We start from the raw sequence: 20,161 nt of genomic DNA on the forward strand, positions 1-20,161 counted from the left end.
GTTGACACTGGTGAGAGATAGCTCATTAGCACAGCGCAGCATCATTTAAACATGCCTCGCAAACATACACAGTATATAGTATTCCCAAATAGCGCGCCTAGATATATTAAAGTCAGCACAACTTGTCAACTGCACTTATAAGATGAGCTACTCACACTGATATATAGCAGAGTCATGAAAGACCAGCGTCGCCTCTGACCAAATTCAACTGCATCAACTTGTTTTCTTTTGATATAGGACGTCACTCACCCAGACCAGTTCCAACTGTTCAAACATTCTAAGTGAGATGGCTGCGCAAGTCATGACATCAAATTACCTCCCGGCCGAATGTTAATGCTTGTATACCGCATATATATTAATGCTCCACTCGGAAAGTACTATCTCACTCACCCCAATCATATAACACTGCAGTAGAAGATGCAACTGCGAAACCACAGACAATGAAGTGAGATGTCACCATTGTCATCCCACTCGCTCTTCACGAACCTATAAAATAACTAGAAAATTGAAAGGCACTCGCGACTGGCCAAAAACTGGGATCATTTGAGACATAGGTCATATCGGGATGGGCGTAAGGAGTCCGTGCAGATATACCACCACCCAGCGCTTTTATAGTGATCAGGTTGGATGTCCGATTCTCGAATCAGAATCTTGACTGATCACAGCAAGTATTATTGTCGAATGAAATCAAGTAGAAAGATGTTAGTGTGAGAAGCCAGGCCTCGTTCGAAGCAAAGTATATTTACAATCCGCGGAATATTTGAATACCGTGATGGATCCTGCATCAGTTTCATGAGTAATCGTGATATTATCATAAACGAACCAGTGCGACAAATAATATTTGAGTTTCGTGGCACGGTTGTTAGCTAATGTATCTGAGTTTTCTTTCCTCCCAGCTGCCTCCCGGGATGGTTAGTGTCATAGTATATTCATCAGATATCAATCACAGATCCATCACATCAATCACGAATCTCATCAACAGCACGATACTATCCTTACGGTATGGCCACCGAGGCAGAGAGACAGAAGGTGCACTTAAGGTGACTGATGCGAGGACGAGAACAGGTATTAGGTGTTGCCAAGATATGTGCGGCTTGCCGGATGGGACAGGTGAGTTGTATGTTTGCTTCATCTAGATGTCCTTGCCTGTCAATGTTCCACAATCGTTCCCTCCACATTAATCCCTGTATGCACCGACTGTGCTCGTTCTTGTACAGCTATATACCAAGGCCATCTCTTGTCGTGCCCTTTGCTGCAATGACAGATCGTGAATTTGACGTTTCTGCTCCTTCGTAATTGAACTTGATCGTTGAACTGTTTGTCTGAATAAAACTTGAGCCATGGCTCGCTCAGGTAAGACTTTGGCACAAGAGAAACATCATTCGATCATTGTGCTCAGTTGGCAAACGTTAAACTACGCAGTGCAACGCAGAAGATCGAGATTCGAGATGGATGGGAAGTTCATCTGTGCCCTGCGCAAAAGCCAGATCGCGCTGCATTTGCGTAGCGGAGTCGGGGACCGGCGCGGGCGCGAGAAATGTAGCTTGCCGGAATTTCTCGGCACACATCTATGGCGTTATACCTGCACATTTAATATTTGCGCGTTCCGCAGCTTGCGCGGTGCGCGTTTTCGTCGATGAGGAGCCTCCGCATTCAAGAGGATGACTCGGAGGCGTGGAGTTGTGTTGACAGCGTCAAAGCTCTTTAAAAAAAATACATCCCATGAACACCAGCGATCAGACAATTCGAGAACACAATGGTCAAGGTAGGTTGATCAGACAAAGGCTTGATTGCCAATACCGGCAACTATCAGTTCGAGTCTCGAGAACACAACGGTTAAAGTAGGTAACGAGTGAAATCATGTACGTGACTGCAAATCATTAGTAGGTGATGCATCGCGTGGATGCGAGGTAGGAGTACGGAATGAGATGATGAGGATAGTAGTAGAACCACAATGTGCAATGAAAAAACAATCAAATTAGTGTGCCTGTAGACTGGGTCACTGTCAAATGTTGTGCGAGAGTATTGCGACTCTGCTCAAATGAGTCGGAGGCTGGCGAGATTCAACATAGAATAATGGGTGTCCCAGGGATTGATACATTCTGGTGCAAAAGGGTCGTCGTCCTGTATTTTGTTGCGCCACAGGACATCCGCCTCGCTGACTGACACGAAGTCAGGTTGAGAGGGTAACTCATTAGCTGGCGCCGTGACTCGACTAGTACGAAACGACACTGTTTCTAAAATAATGCAAAGATTAAACAATAAATAGCATAAATGAGTGGAATGATAAACTCGCCATGGCTACTAGTATTGGATCGAGCAGGTTGCGTTGGTGGAGGTGGCCAGTGAGTTTGTAGACTCGGAGTTGAAAAAGAGGGGAATGGTGTCACTCGCAGATTCTAGAATAACAAATAAAATAAGTACGGATGCACAGAGTCGTCACGGTAGTGGAAGGACAAACCCTTTTTGACTCGAAGTTTCTTCTGAGCTGCTTTCCTAGTAGTGGTTTCTGATGGTGACGGGGAAAGCAGTGTGTGACTGCGCTTCGCTATCGAAATGGATCAGTCCATGCACATAGTTTCCTTTCGGTCCTGGAAACAAATGTTCATGCAAACTAATATTCATGCACTAGTAGCTGTCTCTTACCTTCCGAACACCAGCCGACCTCGTAGCTATGCATTGGTTGGAATTCTACCCCGAAGCGAGGTACGAGCGTAGGGTTAGAATATTGACTTTGCGCAGCGGCTGTGCAGCACGTGGCTTCTCTTTCCGTCTACCACGCAGCGCCCAGGCTGCACTCCAGCGAGCTATGGCGCCCTGTCTGAAGCCTGCCGCCTTTGATTTTTCTTTCAGGCCACAAACTTCGGTGAGCTTTGAGATCCTTGTGTGCATCCGCACGCAATGAAGGCAAGTCCGGCGGGGAAGCTGGCCATGAGTAGAGAGCACTCGAAGGTGCCGCAGCACTGCTCTTTCAAGCTTACTCTTGCAGGAAGTTCACCGTTGTGAACTCTCGTTGGGTCTCTCACCAGAGAACCTGATAAGGGGAGGAGTCATCCACCCGGTCACCAGGACACCTTGCAGCGAGCGAGAATACAATTCTCCCGAGTCCGTCCCTGTAGCACCTATGCCGCTGAATACTGCCCTTGCGTGGGCGCAAGGCCTCCCCACTAATACCTACAACTGCTGCCATGCGCATGGGGATTCCCGCACTTTCATGGACATGGATGCCTGCTCTGACGCAGATGCCCGCACTCATACTCACGCGGATGCCTGTACTGACCCAGATGCCTGCATTGGCGCAGATGCCCGCACTCATGCTCATGCGGATGCCCACACTCATGCTCATGTTGATGCCATCTTACTACCACTTCTGACACCAACTGTCTCCTTATCTAGCCTCACCTCGATGCGTCGCTTTGCGGCTCCTACGACTTGGGAATCCGAGGTTCACTTCGCTGCGTCGCATTCACTCCTACTGGTGTGGGAATCGCAGCTCACCTCGGCAACACCTCGGCTTACTTTTGCACAGGTTGGGGCCACTATCGGGGCCGGGTCGCCCCTTCGGGGCTTCCGCCCGAAAAAACTATCTGCTTATAATGAAGCAAACATGTTCTCATCCTCACCACTGCACAAGAGCGCCCGCAAAGTTAGTAGTTGACGAGGGCTTTGGCCCATCTATAGTGTCTCATCATATTTGTAAAGACTCGTTAAATTCATATAGAGAATCTTGAAAATACAAACGTGTCAATCAACACAAACGCGCAGGCGGAAACGCGGAAACTCTTGATGAAAACGCGCCAGCTCTCAATTGACGAAAACGCGCACCGCGCAAGCTGCGGAACGCGCAAATATTAAATGTGCAGATATAACGCCATACACATCCAGCTGAGCGTGCGCGCTGTTCGCTTCTGTATCCGTTTCTTTCTCTCCTCCACGACATCGAGTTCGTCGTACCTCGTACATCCTCACATCGATTCGTACCTACAGTCTTTCTTTTGCCCACCCACCACTCCCTAATTTTCACGCTGCAATCCGCACACCGTGATTTGCGCTGTATATATAGTCGTATTGCAAAATTTGTCAAAATCACACTCAGGCGTCTCTCACTCGATAGTCATCTAGCATGATCGAATTCGTAAGCAGATGTCCCGCCCTCCCAGCGGCTCCACCTGCCTGCGTCCCACCCCGAGCTGACGCTCGGTCCAGCCCAACCTACTAGATCATGTCAGCGACTCTCGAGCCAGACGAAGCTGGACAAGCACTCATCCTACACGTTGACTTTTCGTTCTCCGTCTCAACGACATTCTTTTATTTCCCTTCCTTCGGAACTGTCTCTCCTCAGTCCTTTAATTGAAGACTGAATTTCTTCCTCGTTCCTAGTCTGAGCCTGTCGCCTCTCCACAATACTCTGAGCTCACACCATGACGGAGTGCGACTTCACTATTACCGGGCACGGCACCAACAAGGAGGTAGGTACCCAGTGTTCGTGTCCTTCGGTACGCGTAGCTAACTGATACGACACCCCCGTCCTCAGGGGAATCACTGGTGCACACGCGATTATGGGAGCAGTGGTACTGGTCACCATTACTCTAACAAGTTCGTTCGTCTCACCGCAATTGACACTGCGTAGAACAGCCCGATCCTCACGTGTTTTCATTTAGAGATGGCTCGTTTTACTATAAGAACCCTGACGGGTCTCAATATTTCAACAACGGGTCTGGAAAGGCAGCTTTGACAACCCCGAATAGCCATGTCGTCGACCTACAGAAGTGATAGGAGTCTGGCGAGTCGGCTGCTGAAGTAGTTTGTGTAGACGTTGCAGAGGCACCTTTCCATTTCTATCATTTTCTTTTTATGGTAGAGGAAGATCGGCTGAAGAGCTCATGATTTTCAATAACAAGGTCGCGGACATTCCGCTTTGCTCCGCGGAGTCACAATCCATTGCAACGTCGATCTGCACTAAATGCAGACATACATCAGACAAATTCTGACTTAACATCATTGAGCATCGTGACATGCGTATAGTGTAACATATGGACATCATGCAAGCACCGGCAGCGGAAACAAGCGCAATTCAAGCCATCCTTACTGCTCGTAGTACTCTCAAGCTTTCATGCTGAGATCTCATTCAATGTCGCCAGCACAACCACAGCTCACCCACCATCGCGGTGCATCCCCTATCAACGTTGTTATGAAATCCATCCTTTCCTACGTAGGACGACATGGAAAGAAGTCATCTTGATCCGAACACACAGCGAGCACCTCTGTAGTATCGATGGGAATGCTCACGTTGTTTCGTCAGTGAGTTCGTCCTTGTAAACGCCATCGAACACAACGATCCACTTTAGAGGGACCGAGTCAACCTTGGGATTGAAATACTCTTTGCGTGCCAAAGTAAATGTGCACGATTCCCGGCAGTGTCCTCTGTACTGCGGTCGGGCAACGCTTTCGAGTAGTGTTGCTCCGCAAACTGGATGAGCTAATCCTGAGAGACTGCGTATACGTAGTACTGGACCTGAGGCGGCATTTCCGGACGGATGAGTTCGAAGGGCCATCATCTGGTGGAAACCCCAGTCTGTTGAGGTGTGGCGATCTTGAATGAAGACGTAAGAAGGAAACAGTCGAGAATAGAAGAAGAGATCTACTGTAGCGCTTCAAATGACTTTGATGAAAGGGAGGACATCGTGGTAGAGGTACAAGAACAAGTACTAGTAACTGAGAAGCGAAAAGTGGGAAATGAAGTCTTGAGTCGATGCCTGCTGTAAATTATTGTTTTACCGAGTGAAGCAGAATACGATTTACATAGCCTTTGAAATCTTGTGTATGCGTAAGACAATGTAACAACAAAAACAATACACATACATAGAAATCCATTCACGTAATCCCCATAAAATGCGCTGGAGCTCTCATATAATGATGTCGCCATCCCGCTTCTGCGAACTTCTCGGCGAATGATCCCGCGCGTCGTCCGAGTGCTTCTCGAAGTCCTTCAAAACCTCCTTGGAACTATTTGCCGAAAGTGCATCCATGGCTTTCAGCTCGTGCACAGTGGCGGCGCGGCGCGTCCCAAGGAAGATCCGCCCCCCAGGCGCATCTTCAAGAGAGCGAATAATGATATCCTTCTCGAACAAATATTTGATATCTTCCAGCGGGTACCCAGTCGTCTCGGGTAGGAAGAAATAGACCCACAATACCATTATGAAAGAAAATGCACCAAACATAAGATAGGTTCGGTAGGTCATGCGTTCGAGCATGGTGGGTGTGAGCTGGGTGGTGGCATATGTCAAAAGCCAATCGATTCCGGATCCGATGGACATAACGACTGGACGTAGATGTCCCGGGGCGACTTCAGCGCCGAGGACGTGGGGAGTGAATCCCCAGCCGACACAATAGGCGACGGCATAAAGATATACGGCGACAATAGAAACATACGTTGCTGGCACAATGCCCCTATTGTGGTGGAGACCAGCATACCCACCGATCCAAAACATCATTAACCCCTGCCCTAGGCCGCCATAGACCATGGTCCTCTTCCGACCCCAGGTTTCAATGGTGTAGCTAAAGCCTATGCATGCCATGACGAGTTTGACAACACCATATAAGCCGGTCGCAAGTAGCGTCAGTGAAGTACTGGATAAACCGATGCTCGCAAAGATTTGAGGGGTGTAGTAATTGATCGCATTTGCGCCAGACCAATTCTGAAATGTGATAACGATGAAGGGGATAATGCAGCGTATGGCTGTGGTTTTTGATTCTCCCATCAGACGGATTTGTGTGAGCACGGAACGATTGTCCCTCCCGACGAGATTGGCATGAATCTCGCTGAGAGTCAGCACGACGGCATCATCACCCTGATCCTTTCTCGCGATATATGCGAGTGCTGCAGCTGCTTCCTCGTAGCGGCCGCGTTCCACAAGCCAACGGGGAGATTCGGGTTGGAAAAGCATAGAAAACAGGAAGAGTGCTCCAGGTATAAGCTGGACGATGATGGGCAACCGCCACTGCATTTGTCCTGGTGAGATATTGCGAGAGACGCTGTAGTTGACCCAATCTATGCACTATCTGTCAGATAAAATCCTGCAGGTCCACAACCGACACCCACAAGCCAGCATATTTCCAATCGAGATTCCGACTGGGATGGCGCCAGTGCATCGACCGCGTATGACTCTCGGAGCACACTCGGATATGTACGTTGGCACCACAGCTGATAACAAACCAACTCCGATGCCAGTGAAGAAACGGGAGAAGTACAAGACTTTCAACGCAACGTGCGGGGACATTCCGATTCCGATTGTCGACTGAATAATACTTCCAATGAGGAAGATGACCGCGGAAGCTAACAAGCTAGGCTTGCGCCCAAATCGACTTGAAAAGTAGCTCGAAGATAATGCCCCAACGCTGATGACGTGGCTTTAACTGTGTAAATTTTCAGACTTAAATATGCACTCACAAACCTCCTGCTTGCAGGACTGAAACAATATTCCCGCTCAAGCTAGCGCGTGCAGAGGCTGATTCCGAGAGCAAACCGAAATACTTTTGGAATGACGGTAACGCAAGAATACCACCCAGTAAACTTACGTCCCAACCAAAGCAGACGAATCCTGTTGCCGCCGAGAATGTAAGAAGGTATGCATTGCGATACTGAACAATGGCTTGGAATTGCTTCAAGGTCACGGCCATTGTAGAACAGAGGGGAGCGAATCTCGCACAAAAGCCCAGAGCGCTGTGGAGTTTGAAGGCTTCGTATTATGGTATGAATATCTGCCCCAAGCTTAATATGGTCCTGGTTTTGAATGAGTGAGAGTTAGCCGGCATGCGGCTCGAACTATGTGATGTTCAAAATTTCCAATGTTGGAAACCTGGGGAACACCCTCGCCAAAGGTCTTTTCCCGCAGTCGAAAAGATGTTTTTGCGCGAGGTTTCGGACATCTTCTGAAAACGGCGTACCGTCATCCGAGATACCGAATACGTAGTAGCTTTCATCATGCTTGTGTAATGACCTATATGTGTCCACTGGGTCGTTATGGCTCTATCCACTGCTGGTCGAGAGATGGACACCAATGAAGTACATTTGTATCCGACGAAAGGAGTGCCGCGGCGTGGTCACTGGTGGCTACTCGTCTGAGATATCAGGACGCAGCAGGCAAAGTCAAACGCGGTTTACGTAATTTCACGTGACGGCTTCATCGGCAAGCGCCGGACCTTCATATGTCGGATCAGCCCCTTTACATAATTTGAACTTGTTCTCATCGATCTTGGAGCCCAAATTTCTTCAAGGTATCAGTTCAAAGCGGCAGTTCGAGATTCTAAATAGAGCACTTACGGGCCCCCTTAACTTCTACCTCCACTTGAAAGCATAGTACCTCGTACTTTGTGCCCGACAAAAATGGTGCATTCAACGGTCAACCTGACGCTTGATACTCGTTGTCCAGGTATGTTTGAAATTCTAGCTGCTGGCATAGGCACTCCAGGATGCATTATCTACCGTTATCGAAATATGTATTTCGTCCATCGCCATCATTATGAATCTTATCCGGAGGGTCTTGGTGTAGAAATACTCAAGTGTATGCAGTCGCCCTATGCCATCGTAATGAAGCGACAGGAGCTGGAAGAAATACTGGACGAGATGAACGGCCAATCATTTCCCCGTACATACTATGAATCTCATCATTTTCGATGAGCGGGCAAACACAGACGGCATCCGAACAGAAAGGAGTTCACATGGGTTCGTGAAGACACTGTTCTTTACATCACGACACATCTAGGCGACGGACGATGCCTGCAGGCCTCTGTGTCACGTTTGATCAAATCAATTTTAGAACTGCAGGATGCTCCCGGCATTTACTTTGGAGCTGCGTTCTGCTTTTCGCATTGTGCAATCGTCAAAGTGGTAAAAGACGCACACACAACGACGTTCAGTCATACGGCGGCCCTCAAATTTTTACCATCATTCTTCGCAGAGTCCCCTTCTACGCCGGGCATCATTGCTCTTGCTTGTCTTGGCTATCGCATCGACCCCGCGCTCTTTGTGCATACCGTGGATGCAGGAGAAAGGACAATCACACAAAATTGTTCGCTCAGGAGGAAAACGACACATCTGTCAACGTCAGCTGTGCAGCACTGCCTTTTGAACTGTGGCAAGATATCGCTCTCCGTCTAGATCTGCAAAACGTATCAAAGCAATGCCGTGAAGTAGCCTCGATGATACTCCGCTATCCCCATGTCCGTGGTCACCGTTTGGTCGCAGTATCCAAAGAGATGCCAAGGCCAAAGGCAGAGCGTCCACTACAATCGTATTACTTCAGCCTCCTGTGTACTGCAACTTTCTCTGGTACACGAGCTGGAACTCCTGCTACTATTTCTGTCGGTCCGAACGAAAACGAGAGGGAGGGTGTAGACAGACATTCCGCTCCATACTAAAAGACCAAGTAGGGCTACCTGGCTTTGTATCCCCGTTTCAGGTACAGTTCAGCCTGATGCCGCGGAGGGAAACAGCGTTGGAAAGGGGTCTCGTAGCTTTACAGCATGGGAATCTCCGCGGCGTTACAGTTTCGGGAGTATAAGTGGCTGCAGGAATCTCCTGTTGCACCACATCCCATGAGAGTGAAGCTTATCTCCGTGGTTGAGAGGACACGGAGTGGTTCAAGACGTTACTTGCAATCATTAACCCATATCCCTTGCAACGAGAGGTCTAATAGAGTTGGGTTCTCGTAGATATAGATGCCTCAAAAAGGTAAAGATGCTAGTATTGAACAAATTCTAGGATGCACAATTTGCGACGCTACTTTGAGCTCATTCTGTTTCAGGCGTATCTGCGATTCTACTGAGCCAGATACAATGTAGTCAGTTGAGATGTTCAAGAGTTTCATTGAAAATCGACCAGGTACGTGTCATTCGCGTGCCTCACTCAAGCGTTTCACGGCATAGTCATCAAGATGTTCAAGAAGGAATTCATTACAGAAGGGTGCACGCCCTCAAGCCACTAGAGCGTGCGGATGTGAATGAGAGCGGAGCTTGTCTTGATGAAGTGAAACAAGTGGTAGTATACCGATCTGGTAGCATTATCTGCTGATCCACAAGGACACAGCATGGTGTATTGGACCTCTTTGCGAGAGGTAAGGTCATCATGGCCGAAGCGACATAGGAACCAGTTCTCTATATTGCAGGCAGCCCGCATGTTCTTCAGATCGTAAACAAAGACGAAGAGCATTCGGGACACCTGTGTTAATTGGCATACCTGCAATCCCTCCATGCTCAGTTTCAAACCACATGAGTTGTGCACGTTTTGAGCCAAATACTTTATGTGAGATGTGCTGATGATGAGCCCGGAAAGCTCGTAGTATTGCCCCTTTGTTATACTATGGAATATGGAGGAGAGATGGAACACGAACAGGGCATAGTAAATTCACGGCATGTGATACGAAATATTATCCATCTAAAGCGGCAAGCCTCGCGCGAAGTTGCTCGATTTCGGTGTCCTTGCGAAATAGTACCGTCAATGAACGAAGATCATGTTTGCTGAGAATAACCCACCCTTCGCTCGATTTCGGCGTCCTAGTGAGATAGTACCGTCAATGAACGAAGATCATGTTTGCTGAGAATAACCCACTTTTGCTCGGCGAACTCGCTCGACTTCAGCCTGCGCGCAAATCTACAAAGACAAGCACAGATCAACAAACAAAGGCTTTTTTTTGGCCGAGAATAGCGCACTTCTGCTTGGCGAACTCGCTCGATTTCGGCGTCCTAGTGAGATAGTACCGTCAATGAACGAAGATCATCATGTTTGCTGAGAATAACCCACTTTTTCTCGGCGAACTCGCTCGGTTTCAGCCTGCGCGCAAATCTACAAAGACAAGTACAGATCAACAAACAAAATCAACTTTTTTTGCCGAGAATAGCGCACTTCTGCTTGGCGAACTCGCTCAATTTCGGTGTCCTAGTGAAACAGTGCCGTCAATAAACGAAGATCATGTTTACTGAGAATAACCCACCTTTCGCTCGATTTCGGTGTCCTAGTGAAATAGTACCGTCGATGAACGAAGATAATGTTTGCTGAGAATGACCCACTTTTGCTCGGCGAACTCGCTCGACTTCAGCCTGCGCGCAAATCTACAAAGACAAGTACAGATCAACAAACAAAGGCAACTTTTTTTTTGCCGAGAATAGCGCACTTCTGCTTGGCGAATTCGTTCCATTTCGGCCTCCTGGTGGACAAGTACCATCAACAAAAAAGACCAAATGTGCTGAGAAAACAACTCACCTGTGCTTTGCGAAACGGCTCATTTTTGACCTCACGCTCCATCTCCCATTTCTGTCGATTCTGCAAAGACAAGTACCATCAAGAAATGGAGACCATATTAGCTGAGAATAGCCCACCTTTTCCTCTTCAGCTTCGTGATGGCACTTTACCTGCTCGAGCATTTCCAACATCTTTTGCCACTCGGGCTGATAAGCAGCACATACAGCCTCGATACCCTCAGTCGGCGATCCTAATGCAACCCCGCGATAACGTGAACGTGCACGATGGTTTTCACACTCCGAGTCTTGGTCACTAGGGAACAGCTCTTTCAAGCTGCCCCACACTGCGCTTGAAAACCAATAGCATTGGTTTTCGTATAGGTGGTATGCCGGAGCCTGGCGGTGTACTAGAGACAGGACAATGGACACTTGAAGTGCTGAGGGCGCCGAAGATGAAGGAAAGTGAAAGGTACAGAGCTTGCTGTATGGTGCATATCTCTCTTGAAGTCGTGGCACTGCATCGCGGGGGGAACCATATATAGATACAGAGTCGTACGCGTCGGTGTTGGATGATGAGGGAGAGACTATTTCAGATGATTGTTTGAGGGAACGGCCTTGTACTTGTACAGCACGGTCTGCAGACACTACAGCCTGAGCGGAGCAGCCATCGATCCAATGTCTGAAATAAAACAAGAGGAATTCGTGTTCGGGATGACCAGTACATTTATAGTACTCCATGCGTGCCAGTACACACTTTGCGTACAGATTACCATGGGTTTTATCCCAAAAATCTGCCATCTGGGAACACCAACCCAGCACTGATGCGCTATTCACATCAGGCCCATTTGGACAGTGAAACTTTAGAACTTGGAGTCCAGGAGGAGGCTCTGACATGAATACTCGACGGAGGGAGGCTAGAAAACGGTTAATCCAGGAGCGATTTCTTCGGTCTGGTTTCAAGGACATTATAGATTGTCAAGGGTTTGAACACGTTGCTTCAAGGAGAGGCGTCCAGAAGCTCAGCGCACTTGGGACCCGCCACGTGACCATGGATTTTTTGGTGGCTTGCTCCGAGTCCAATCTCCCGCGTCTTGTTGAACTCAATGCTCATCTAGTCTCCCGTAGTCAGACCTTGATAGAATGAAGACAGTCGTTCTAATGCTCATCGCCTCCTCCATCGACGAAGAATTGCAATACCCGAAGTGACCGCTCAGCACTTCCGCAATGCCCTCGCATATATCCGCAGGCAGAAAGCGGTGGTTTACTTCAGCAATCAGCAAGATGGCACAGACGGCACACTTATCGCTCTTGGAAGTTGGCATCAGCCCCCACCACTCAATCAATGATGTTCATTACAACCTAGGATCTCTTTTCTAGCACTGTTACTAACCAGTGATGTGACTGCGCGGATTGCATACACTCTGCCCAGAGCCACATTATATGGGAACCCGGATGATTCTCAAGGTGTTCCGGTGAGTCCCTTCCAAAGCATCCCAAGTGTTCGACCGAAGCGGCTGCATCTTGAAATGTCATCTGCGTAAGTGTGTCCCGCTGACTGATAATGCATGCACTACGTTAATATCACTGGCAACTCTGCAACTGTCCGCCTCGCCACCGACAAATACAGAGCCCTGTTTTTGCAATGGTAACCGTTCGTTGCCTGTGATGAATGGTTGGCTTCATGGAGTCGAAACGATTGGCCCATCTGCACACGTGAGTTGCGGCTTCGTTGGGTCAATTGCCGATCAATCGGTTTCGTCGCAGTATTTTGATTTAATGTTCCATGCTTCAAGCATACATATTCAATACATTGTCCCGTGGCAAAACAACAAATACGTATATAGACATGTAGCATCGTAGTAGCTGTAACATGCTTCAAGAATTTTGACGTTAGCGTAAACGATCGTAACAGACAGAGATATAGTGCTACATCTAGTACCAAAATATTTGACATCAGCGTGAAGATCATGACCAAAACCATGTACATAGCAGTCCGGTGCTCAGCACAGCTGAGCTGACAAGAGAAACAACCGAAAGCGAATTCTTCAAGCCAGCGCTAACGGTCCCCTTACTCGTACTTCCAAGCTCCCACGTGGCTCCCGACATCCCATTCGAGGTTGCCAGCACACTCGGGTTGATCGTCGCTGTGTTCTCTGTCTTCGTCACCATCGTGGTAGAGTATGTCTGGGTCGAAGGGTTCCCCGACTCTGCATAAGCGCCGGAGGAGAGGAATACAAGTGCAACGCCAGGGGCCGGGACAGTCACTTGGCATGTGTTGGACGATTGGTCGCAATTAATCGTCTGCACATTTTCTGAGCCCTGGAGACGGCCATCAGACTGGAAGGTCCCGCCGAAGGTCTAAAAAGGACATGAATGAATTGAAAATCAGGTTTGCGACCGGACGCACCTGACCCGCCCACGTAATGTTATACTTCTCAGAGACGGAAGGGGCCACCAAATACCTAAGATAGAAATTAGTTCAACGGGCAACATGCCGTTGCATGACTATGGAATACGTACTTGACTTGTATTTGTGCAGGCGTGGCGTTATCCTGCGCAATCGCCGCACCGCCGATGGAGATCGTTGTTGTGTAATCGCTCGCACCGGTCGGATCTGATACGTAATTGAACAATACAAGGCGCGCGGGAGCACCGTTCTCGTAGATTGCATATGCAGGAGTAAGCATGCTGATGTTGTTGGCCTGCAGGTCGATAATTTGTGCATTGCCAGAGGGTCCGAATGCTTCGGCAGCGAAGAGGAAGCTGTAGAAGATAGAGCCAATTGTCCATTGGTGGTAAGACGACTGGTTAGTGGGAGGCGCTACAAGACAGGTCAGTTATGACCCCCTCTCAGCTGCATTTAACTTGGGAGAGCTCACGAGTGAAAGGCTGGACAAGGTACGTAACTCAATAACATTTCAAAGGGTTCAGAACATGTAACTCACATTGTAATACACGTTTTGTCCACCGACGTGCATCATTGCGCCAGAGAAGTTGCTGTAAGCCATCTGAAGGCCATAATCGAGTGCCCAAAGAGTTGCACCGAAGGAATCACTAATCCCTGGTAAGCCACCACAGGATGCTGTGTTCGTCTCCATCATATAGAAGGGCTTCCCATTGGCTTGTGCAAAGTTGGTGGAGTTGAGATAGGGAGCAACGATATTGATGCCAGAGGCGTGGGTGAGGAAGTTTTGAAACACGTCTTGTGGGATGACAGGAGAACCAATGCCGTACAAAGCGTAGCAGTTATCGGTCGGGTAACTTGGAAGCTTGAGAAACTGCGTGAAAATCACAGAGAGGGAGGGCTCACTGTTCAACTGCTAGCGCTCCTAAGCTAGAAGAATAGGCTTGAACGAGTCCAGTGTTCCATACAGCTGATGAGATTGTGTTAGTTTCTTGTATCAAGCGCAAAACAGAACTAGAAACGAACATTCTGGAGTCCATTCGCCTGTAATAGACGGGGCAACTAAGTTGTTCTTAACAGGAATGTTGTTGTCGTTGTTGATAGCGTCAACTACGATGCCAAACTCGCCGAAGTAGTCATAGGGTGAGTATGTGGAAGGTCGGTTCGAATGTCTGATAGAATTGTCAGGCTTTAGAGTAAGGAACAAAATACAATTACGAACGCTGCATAAAGATCGGGCTGCAGGAATGAGTGGTGATTGGCTCAAGATACGGAGAGGACATACCTCATTTCCAACTTGAAACCCGAGTAGATATCCAGGGCCACTCAGCACGGCCTCGCCAACTTCCGCGATAGCAAGTCGAAGGTTGCTTGTGTCATTGAACGGTATCCCTATGCCGATGTTATTGGTGGTATGGAATGAGTTGTATGAGCCTTACCAAGGAACCATTTCGTATTCACAAGGGCCGAGATGTTCGCCATTGTGTACAAAACCTCGGCCGTGTAATAAAGTGTTGGGGTCTTAGTCTGAAGTATTCAGAAAGAAACAATTGAATGTTACCCAAAACCCGATCATGCACATTGCACGTACCACATCACCCGTGGTGCCTTGATCTTTGGACACCATTACACCTCCGGGAAGACTATCCACGAGGACCGCAGTCTCTTGGGTATTACCTCCGACCCGAATGTGCACTTCGCCTGCGCGTTCGCGGAGGAGGGCCATGAGGTTTAAAAATGGAACCTGTAAATATGTTCTATGACATGTGAGTCCATGTATGTGCACCTTGTAGCCCCATCAGGACTCACGCATTTACACCGACTGCGAGCGTCTATGATTAGCATATATAACTTCTGGATAGGACATGGACTTACAGATTTGATTGACTACAGTGAACTCGATAGAGAATCCCATGAATGATCCTTGGTGGGGTATACTCAGACCCTGGACGGTTGCTGATGAACTGGAAAGCTGAATTCCGAATTGTGTCGTGAGCCCTGCAGGGACAGGCGGGGGAGTTAGCACAGTTGGATCATAAGCTGCAGCGCCGGTATAATTTGCATTGGCTGCAGTGGTAGTTGAATCTGCTAATGGAACTTGGTAGTAAACGGTGACGCTGGCATTGGCAAAGCATGATGATAAGATGACAATGAGAACAAAAGCGAAAGGGTGGAAAAGTCGCATGCAGGTCAAGTGGGAGAGAAAATCAGAGAAAATGGGATATTTTACACAGCGGCGAGAACAAGGAGTAACCACGGAGTTGGGGTGGAGTAGGTCGTGGCAAAGCAATGAGGCGAATCACGGTGATGGGTGGCATGGGTAAACATTCATTAATACAATGGAAAGCCAGACTTCCGAGTCGCGGTGCTAGTGCACATCTGATCAATCCTTAGTCGGCATTGAACCGAATTATTATTCCACCCATCTGATTAGATTTCTATTCATAGTGCTTTCGAAACAACCACTGGCACTAGGATAAATGAGGATTTGAATTATTGGGGAATTTTCCATGTTTCCAGAAGGCCCAGAACTTCCTTTCTCGACAGAAACCAAATAAACACAAACAGTCTTTCTAGCAGCTTCGTGACAGTTCGTGACCTATGACTCCGCCTCACTTTGCACAGTTTGACATCCTCATGTTCACCTTCAAACCAGTCTTTTGGACCCTACAGCACTGCCATCGAATTCATCCTTCCTGTTAACGATGTCCACAATGCACACCTTCTACGACCCTTAGACACGCCCTTTGATGACGCTTCGATGCTCGTTTACCACACCACCGACTGATGTTGCAACTCGAGACCGTCTTGAGCGTGTCCTTCAGCTTCATTCAACTTTTTGTGCTGAAGGATACTGAATTATTCATGTGGACTTGCACGAGAACGCCGAGACCAAAACGATGGCTGCAACATTTGAGTTGCCCAGTTTACAACGATGTAACAGCGAGACCGTCTCACCATATCTAGATATTCGAAACGCTAGAAGGACTTTGATGAGGGTGGTCATACGTTCCGTGAGTACTAATTTGCCCAGGATTATTCATCTTCCTTAGCGAACTCAAGTCAGTTTCATAGATTTCGTTGCGAGAAATTCTTTTGCTCGCAATGGTATTGCCTCGTCACCACTCCAAGCACTTACAGGTTGAAGATGTCATGTCAAAATTAGAGAACGGCATTCTCAACTGCGTTATTTCGCAAGAACAATGCAGATGAATCAGAAGAAATGAACTCATTTTCGTCTTGTATCGAGTAGAATACATAGTCTTCTGTTCCGGGAACAATCGGAGGGATCCATCACCTGCACGCATGGGTTCAGAACTTCAGAAGTGTGGCGGCGGTCCATGTCAGATCGAGTCCAGCCTCCCGGGCCTTCTCCCACGCCTGCTCCTCAAGCCTAAGCCCACGGACTTCTAAACCTCTTCATCCCGCTCGCGACGCGCTTCTCCTGATGGTAGCCCACGCACGATACAACGTGCAGGTGGCAAGGTACGTATATTCCCGAAGATCCAACGCGTTTGGTTCAACTACGGAATCTTGACGGAATCTTGACGTACTGCTGTGGCAGCGGAACCAGTTGCAACTCTACCTTTTGTCCTGTGCACACTGCATACCCCAACAGACAATGGGGACGTCATACTATGCCAGGTGATCCGAACCTCCAGGACCAGCTGCATAACCCATCATCTACCATTGGCCTCCAGTGGCAGCCACCTACGTCGTGCGTCTTGGTAATTACACTGAATCGTACGCAATGGGCACATTTTAGCGCCTAGCCACTTATTTTTGTAACATTCAGCGCTTGCGGCACTAAGCCTGTGCGATTAGTCTCCTCTGGGCAGACCAAAACGATGACAAGTGACGGCCGCTTCTTCAAGCATTATGGGCTAGGGCTGTGCGTTCATGATAACGGAATATGTATACTAATAACACTTTGTATCGTTCAATCGCTCTTTACTAAATGCCGAGAGCCAAGTAATCTGAAGAGTTATTCTGCAGGGTCTGCAGGGAACTTTCCCGGCAACTGTCAAGTTCGTAAAGCACAGGAAGCCGAGCTAAGCCAGAAACTTTGATACGGCTAGATTTCCACGCAGGGCCCTACGCAGGCCACGAGGCGTTGTCGTGTCAGCTGAGTCTTTTCCTATTAATTGCCTTATCCATTTATTTAATTAAGCGCCGCTTTCTGCTATATAAGATATCTCGTCCATGATATCATACTAGGTTTTCCTCAGGCTAAGTCTTTTTTCACCGACGCCGTTACGCTCTCTTGTCCGACACCCTTTATCGTCTACGATACCCCTTCATCTTCTACGACGCCCTTCGGCGCCCTCCATCCTCTACGCCACCCTTAGTCTTCCTGCCTCTGTCTCAAGTTCAAACAACGCCCGTTTACAATCCATCCTTTTCTATCATGAGCACATTTGGCACCAGAGCACGTCAGGCCGCTCGCAGCGTAAGTCTTCCCGTGAACTTATGCTTGTTATATGTTAATGTCTAGTATAGCCCACGAGTGGTCAGAAAAAGACGTCTCATCACCACGGCGGTCCTCCGCCACAACCCATGGAAGAGCTTTTTTCACCAACCTATCATCCTCCTGCATTGGCGAGAGCTCACGCTCACGAGTTCATTCAATATCATGGGGGTGACTCAAGCTCTACTGCGCCATGCGCAGCCGTGGATCCTCCTGCATCCAATATGTTTGTTACTCAGGGCTCTTATCGGGCCCGGATGTACCAACGGGTGAGTCTTGTGTGTCGACACAAGGAATGTGTTTTACTGAAGCGCCACATCCAGAACGGGCATTACTAGGCTCCTACTACTAGGAGCTGGTCTTCAACTCTTTGCCATCTGAGTTATGGTATACTCGTACAGTTTGCTGGATCAATGTTTTTTATCTTGTCTGGTTTTGTCTCTATCATGTTTGGAAGTGCATACGTCAACGAAGCAAGTCTCCTAACACTAGGAGCTGGTCTTCACTGGTCGCCGTTCGAGTCAAAGACTCACGGTGTATTGATACGCTTATGCTGTATCCGATGCCTTCTATCTTGTTCTGTCATGTTTCTGCACTTTTTTATGTTTTTGCACAGATCGTGTCTTGAAGCGCGCATGTCGATGAGGCAGGTCTCCTTCCTAACGCTAGGAGCTAGTCTTCGTCCATCGCCTCGACACTTTCCAGTTTTGTTCCTGCACTTTGTTATGTTTCTGCACAGATCGTGTCTTGAAGCGCGTATGTTGATGAGGCAGGTCTCCTTCCTAACGCTAGGAGCTAGTCTTTGTCCATCGCCTCGACACTTTCCAGTTTTATTTCTGCATCACTACCGTATGATGCCACATATATGTTATACGCTTACGACATCTTCAACGACTCTTAATGTACAACAGTTATCGTGACCATGTGTATCTCATCCATTGAAAATGACGATTTCATGATGTCAATGTGTATGAATGATCGAGAATACGGAATGTTGTGATGTCGGGCGCGGCAATTTGTTCAATGCGCAGCATCTGGAACGCATCTCTGATCGTCCCTATGTCATTCAAGCCTAAAGTTTAGTTAGAAGAGCTGGTTATTTCGAGGAGGCTGTCACGGGGATCACTTGAGTAACAATTCCGGGGCCGGCAAATGCTCGAGTCCGTCAAAGAGAATGGGCGCAATGGGCCAATAACGGGCTCGCATCAAATGACGGGGCTCCGCATGGAATTCCTATTCCAGGTGTTGCGCTCCACAATATTAATGTAGATAAATTAAGATATGGGACGTAGAGGGGGAATAAAAAAGCGCTCGGTGGCTGTCCCTGAAGGCGTGAATCCGGGGAGACCGGGAAGACTGTTGCCCTGAGCGTCTTAACCAAGAATGTAGTCGTGAGGTGCTTTGCCTTGCTTTACAGGCACGAGCGCCTGCGATTGCGAACTTCTCTGGTTACTTTAGGGAAATTCATATCCTGCTTTCGAAGTTCCGCACACAGGAGGTAAGAAGAACTTGTTTTCCGAAGGATAAGGATCTTCTGGAAAGGAAGGCCGCTCCTCGATTGTTGCGGGAGATGGTAGCACCCGAGACCGTCGCTCCGATGTTGCAACCGAGTATTATATGAATTGCAACATGCAATGAGTCCTATCAAGAGTAATAAATCGTGCCAGCCACAATCTCTTTGCAAAACAAGGCGGTTCGTTCCAGATATACTATGTGCGCATGCCACTTACATTGATTTTGTGACGTCGTCGGTGTAAACGTATTCCTGAATCCAACCTCTGGATAACATGAGACAGCCAAGCGGAGAGAATTGCCTGCCACACGATTACAGCTACCATGGGTACTGCTAGGTGCCTCCTGGCCGCAGGCGAACGCATTGGTGTGGTGGACGCATAAGATTAAAAATGCGGTGCAGTAACCAGTAATTAGGGGAGCTCACAGTAGGTCGCTTCTGCTTCTGCTTTTGCTTCTGCTTCTGCTGACACGTGAGGGACAAGGGTTAGCGGTGTATTATGTAAGCAGTTAACTCCCTAGTAACCCTACTACACACG

General features: G+C 48.2%; 6 protein-coding genes across 6 annotated transcripts; 2 read left to right on the forward strand and 4 right to left on the reverse strand.

The window, feature by feature from the left end:
• Nucleotides 1-4,421: 4,421 nt before the first annotated feature.
• On the forward strand, nt 4,422-4,893 carry DEU56DRAFT_985106 (uncharacterized protein; the record flags this gene model as incomplete). The annotated part of the gene is made up of 3 exons (XM_041360038.1): nt 4,422-4,469; nt 4,535-4,596; nt 4,662-4,893. 3 exons carry the CDS (start codon nt 4,422-4,424, stop codon nt 4,771-4,773), a joined length of 222 nt encoding a protein of 73 aa, XP_041201513.1. The 3' UTR covers nt 4,774-4,893.
• A 919-nt stretch (nt 4,894-5,812) lies between these two features.
• DEU56DRAFT_180454 (general substrate transporter) lies at nt 5,813-7,850 on the reverse strand. The gene is made up of 4 exons (XM_041344940.1): nt 7,451-7,850; nt 7,103-7,398; nt 5,863-7,051; nt 5,813-5,816 (listed from the first exon to the last, which is right to left on the reverse strand). Exons 1-3 carry the CDS (start codon nt 7,678-7,680, stop codon nt 5,907-5,909), a joined length of 1,671 nt encoding a protein of 556 aa, XP_041201514.1. The 5' UTR covers nt 7,681-7,850; the 3' UTR covers nt 5,813-5,816; nt 5,863-5,906.
• Nucleotides 7,851-10,276: 2,426 nt separating this feature from the next.
• DEU56DRAFT_841619 (uncharacterized protein) lies at nt 10,277-12,248 on the reverse strand. Its single transcript, XM_041355003.1, has 11 exons — nt 11,377-12,248; nt 11,261-11,320; nt 11,172-11,204; nt 11,068-11,109; nt 10,992-11,012; nt 10,904-10,936; nt 10,802-10,843; nt 10,711-10,743; nt 10,610-10,651; nt 10,534-10,554; nt 10,277-10,478 (listed from the first exon to the last, which is right to left on the reverse strand). The coding sequence occupies exons 1-11, from the start codon at nt 12,202-12,204 to the stop codon at nt 10,428-10,430; spliced, it is 1,206 nt and encodes a 401-aa protein (XP_041201515.1). The 5' UTR covers nt 12,205-12,248; the 3' UTR covers nt 10,277-10,427.
• A 902-nt stretch (nt 12,249-13,150) lies between these two features.
• On the reverse strand, nt 13,151-16,041 carry DEU56DRAFT_180498 (glycoside hydrolase family 79 protein). The gene is made up of 13 exons (XM_041344941.1): nt 15,518-16,041; nt 15,452-15,464; nt 15,234-15,399; nt 15,082-15,169; nt 14,928-15,034; nt 14,865-14,881; nt 14,669-14,814; nt 14,549-14,612; nt 14,184-14,499; nt 14,118-14,127; nt 13,759-14,059; nt 13,646-13,700; nt 13,151-13,596 (listed from the first exon to the last, which is right to left on the reverse strand). The coding sequence occupies exons 1-13, from the start codon at nt 15,825-15,827 to the stop codon at nt 13,204-13,206; spliced, it is 1,986 nt and encodes a 661-aa protein (XP_041201516.1). The 5' UTR covers nt 15,828-16,041; the 3' UTR covers nt 13,151-13,203.
• Nucleotides 16,042-16,542: 501 nt separating this feature from the next.
• DEU56DRAFT_761763 (uncharacterized protein) lies at nt 16,543-17,712 on the forward strand (the record flags this gene model as incomplete). Its single annotated transcript, XM_041350585.1, has 5 exons — nt 16,543-16,656; nt 16,905-17,128; nt 17,262-17,360; nt 17,439-17,557; nt 17,639-17,712. The coding sequence occupies 5 exons, from the start codon at nt 16,543-16,545 to the stop codon at nt 17,710-17,712; spliced, it is 630 nt and encodes a 209-aa protein (XP_041201517.1).
• A 1,604-nt stretch (nt 17,713-19,316) lies between these two features.
• On the reverse strand, nt 19,317-19,992 carry DEU56DRAFT_841629 (uncharacterized protein). The gene is made up of 2 exons (XM_041355004.1): nt 19,841-19,992; nt 19,317-19,751 (listed from the first exon to the last, which is right to left on the reverse strand). The coding sequence occupies exons 1-2, from the start codon at nt 19,985-19,987 to the stop codon at nt 19,575-19,577; spliced, it is 324 nt and encodes a 107-aa protein (XP_041201518.1). The 5' UTR covers nt 19,988-19,992; the 3' UTR covers nt 19,317-19,574.
• Nucleotides 19,993-20,161: the final 169 nt, after the last annotated feature.

The sequence above is a fragment of the Suillus clintonianus genome (genome assembly GCF_016758775.1).
Source record: "Suillus clintonianus strain FC179 chromosome Unknown DEU56scaffold_169, whole genome shotgun sequence".
Classification (NCBI taxonomy): Eukaryota; Fungi; Basidiomycota; class Agaricomycetes; order Boletales; family Suillaceae; genus Suillus; species Suillus clintonianus.

Bases quoted from the DNA above. Each gene is read 5' to 3' on its own strand.
- DEU56DRAFT_180454 (XM_041344940.1), bottom strand. From the start codon at position 7,680: ATGGCCGTGACCTTGAAGCAATTCCAAGCCATTGTTCAGTATCGCAAT. The intron at 7,399-7,450 runs GTGAGTGCATAT...CCACGTCATCAG, and splicing joins GTCCTGCAAGCAGGAGGTTT to CGTTGGGGCATTATCTTCGA. The intron at 7,052-7,102 runs GTGGGTGTCGGT...GATAGTGCATAG, and splicing joins GATTGGAAATATGCTGGCTT to ATTGGGTCAACTACAGCGTC.
- DEU56DRAFT_841619 (XM_041355003.1), bottom strand. From the start codon at position 12,204: ATGTCCTTGAAACCAGACCGAAGAAATCGCTCCTGGATTAACCGTTTT. The intron at 11,110-11,171 runs GTGCGCTATTCT...TTGTCTTTGTAG, and splicing joins AACGAATTCGCCAAGCAGAA to ATTTGCGCGCAGGCTGAAGT. The intron at 10,744-10,801 runs GTGGGTTATTCT...CTATCTCACTAG, and splicing joins AGCGAGTTCGCCGAGAAAAA to GACGCCGAAATCGAGCGAGT.
- DEU56DRAFT_180498 (XM_041344941.1), bottom strand. From the start codon at position 15,827: ATGCGACTTTTCCACCCTTTCGCTTTTGTTCTCATTGTCATCTTATCA. The intron at 15,035-15,081 runs GTAAGGCTCATA...ACATCGGCATAG, and splicing joins GAATACGAAATGGTTCCTTG to GGATACCGTTCAATGACACA. The intron at 14,613-14,668 runs GTTCGTTTCTAG...CAATCTCATCAG, and splicing joins AGGCGAATGGACTCCAGAAT to CTGTATGGAACACTGGACTC.
- DEU56DRAFT_841629 (XM_041355004.1), bottom strand. From the start codon at position 19,987: ATGCGTTCGCCTGCGGCCAGGAGGCACCTAGCAGTACCCATGGTAGCT. The intron at 19,752-19,840 runs GTAAGTGGCATG...TACTCTTGATAG, and splicing joins GACGACGTCACAAAATCAAT to GACTCATTGCATGTTGCAAT.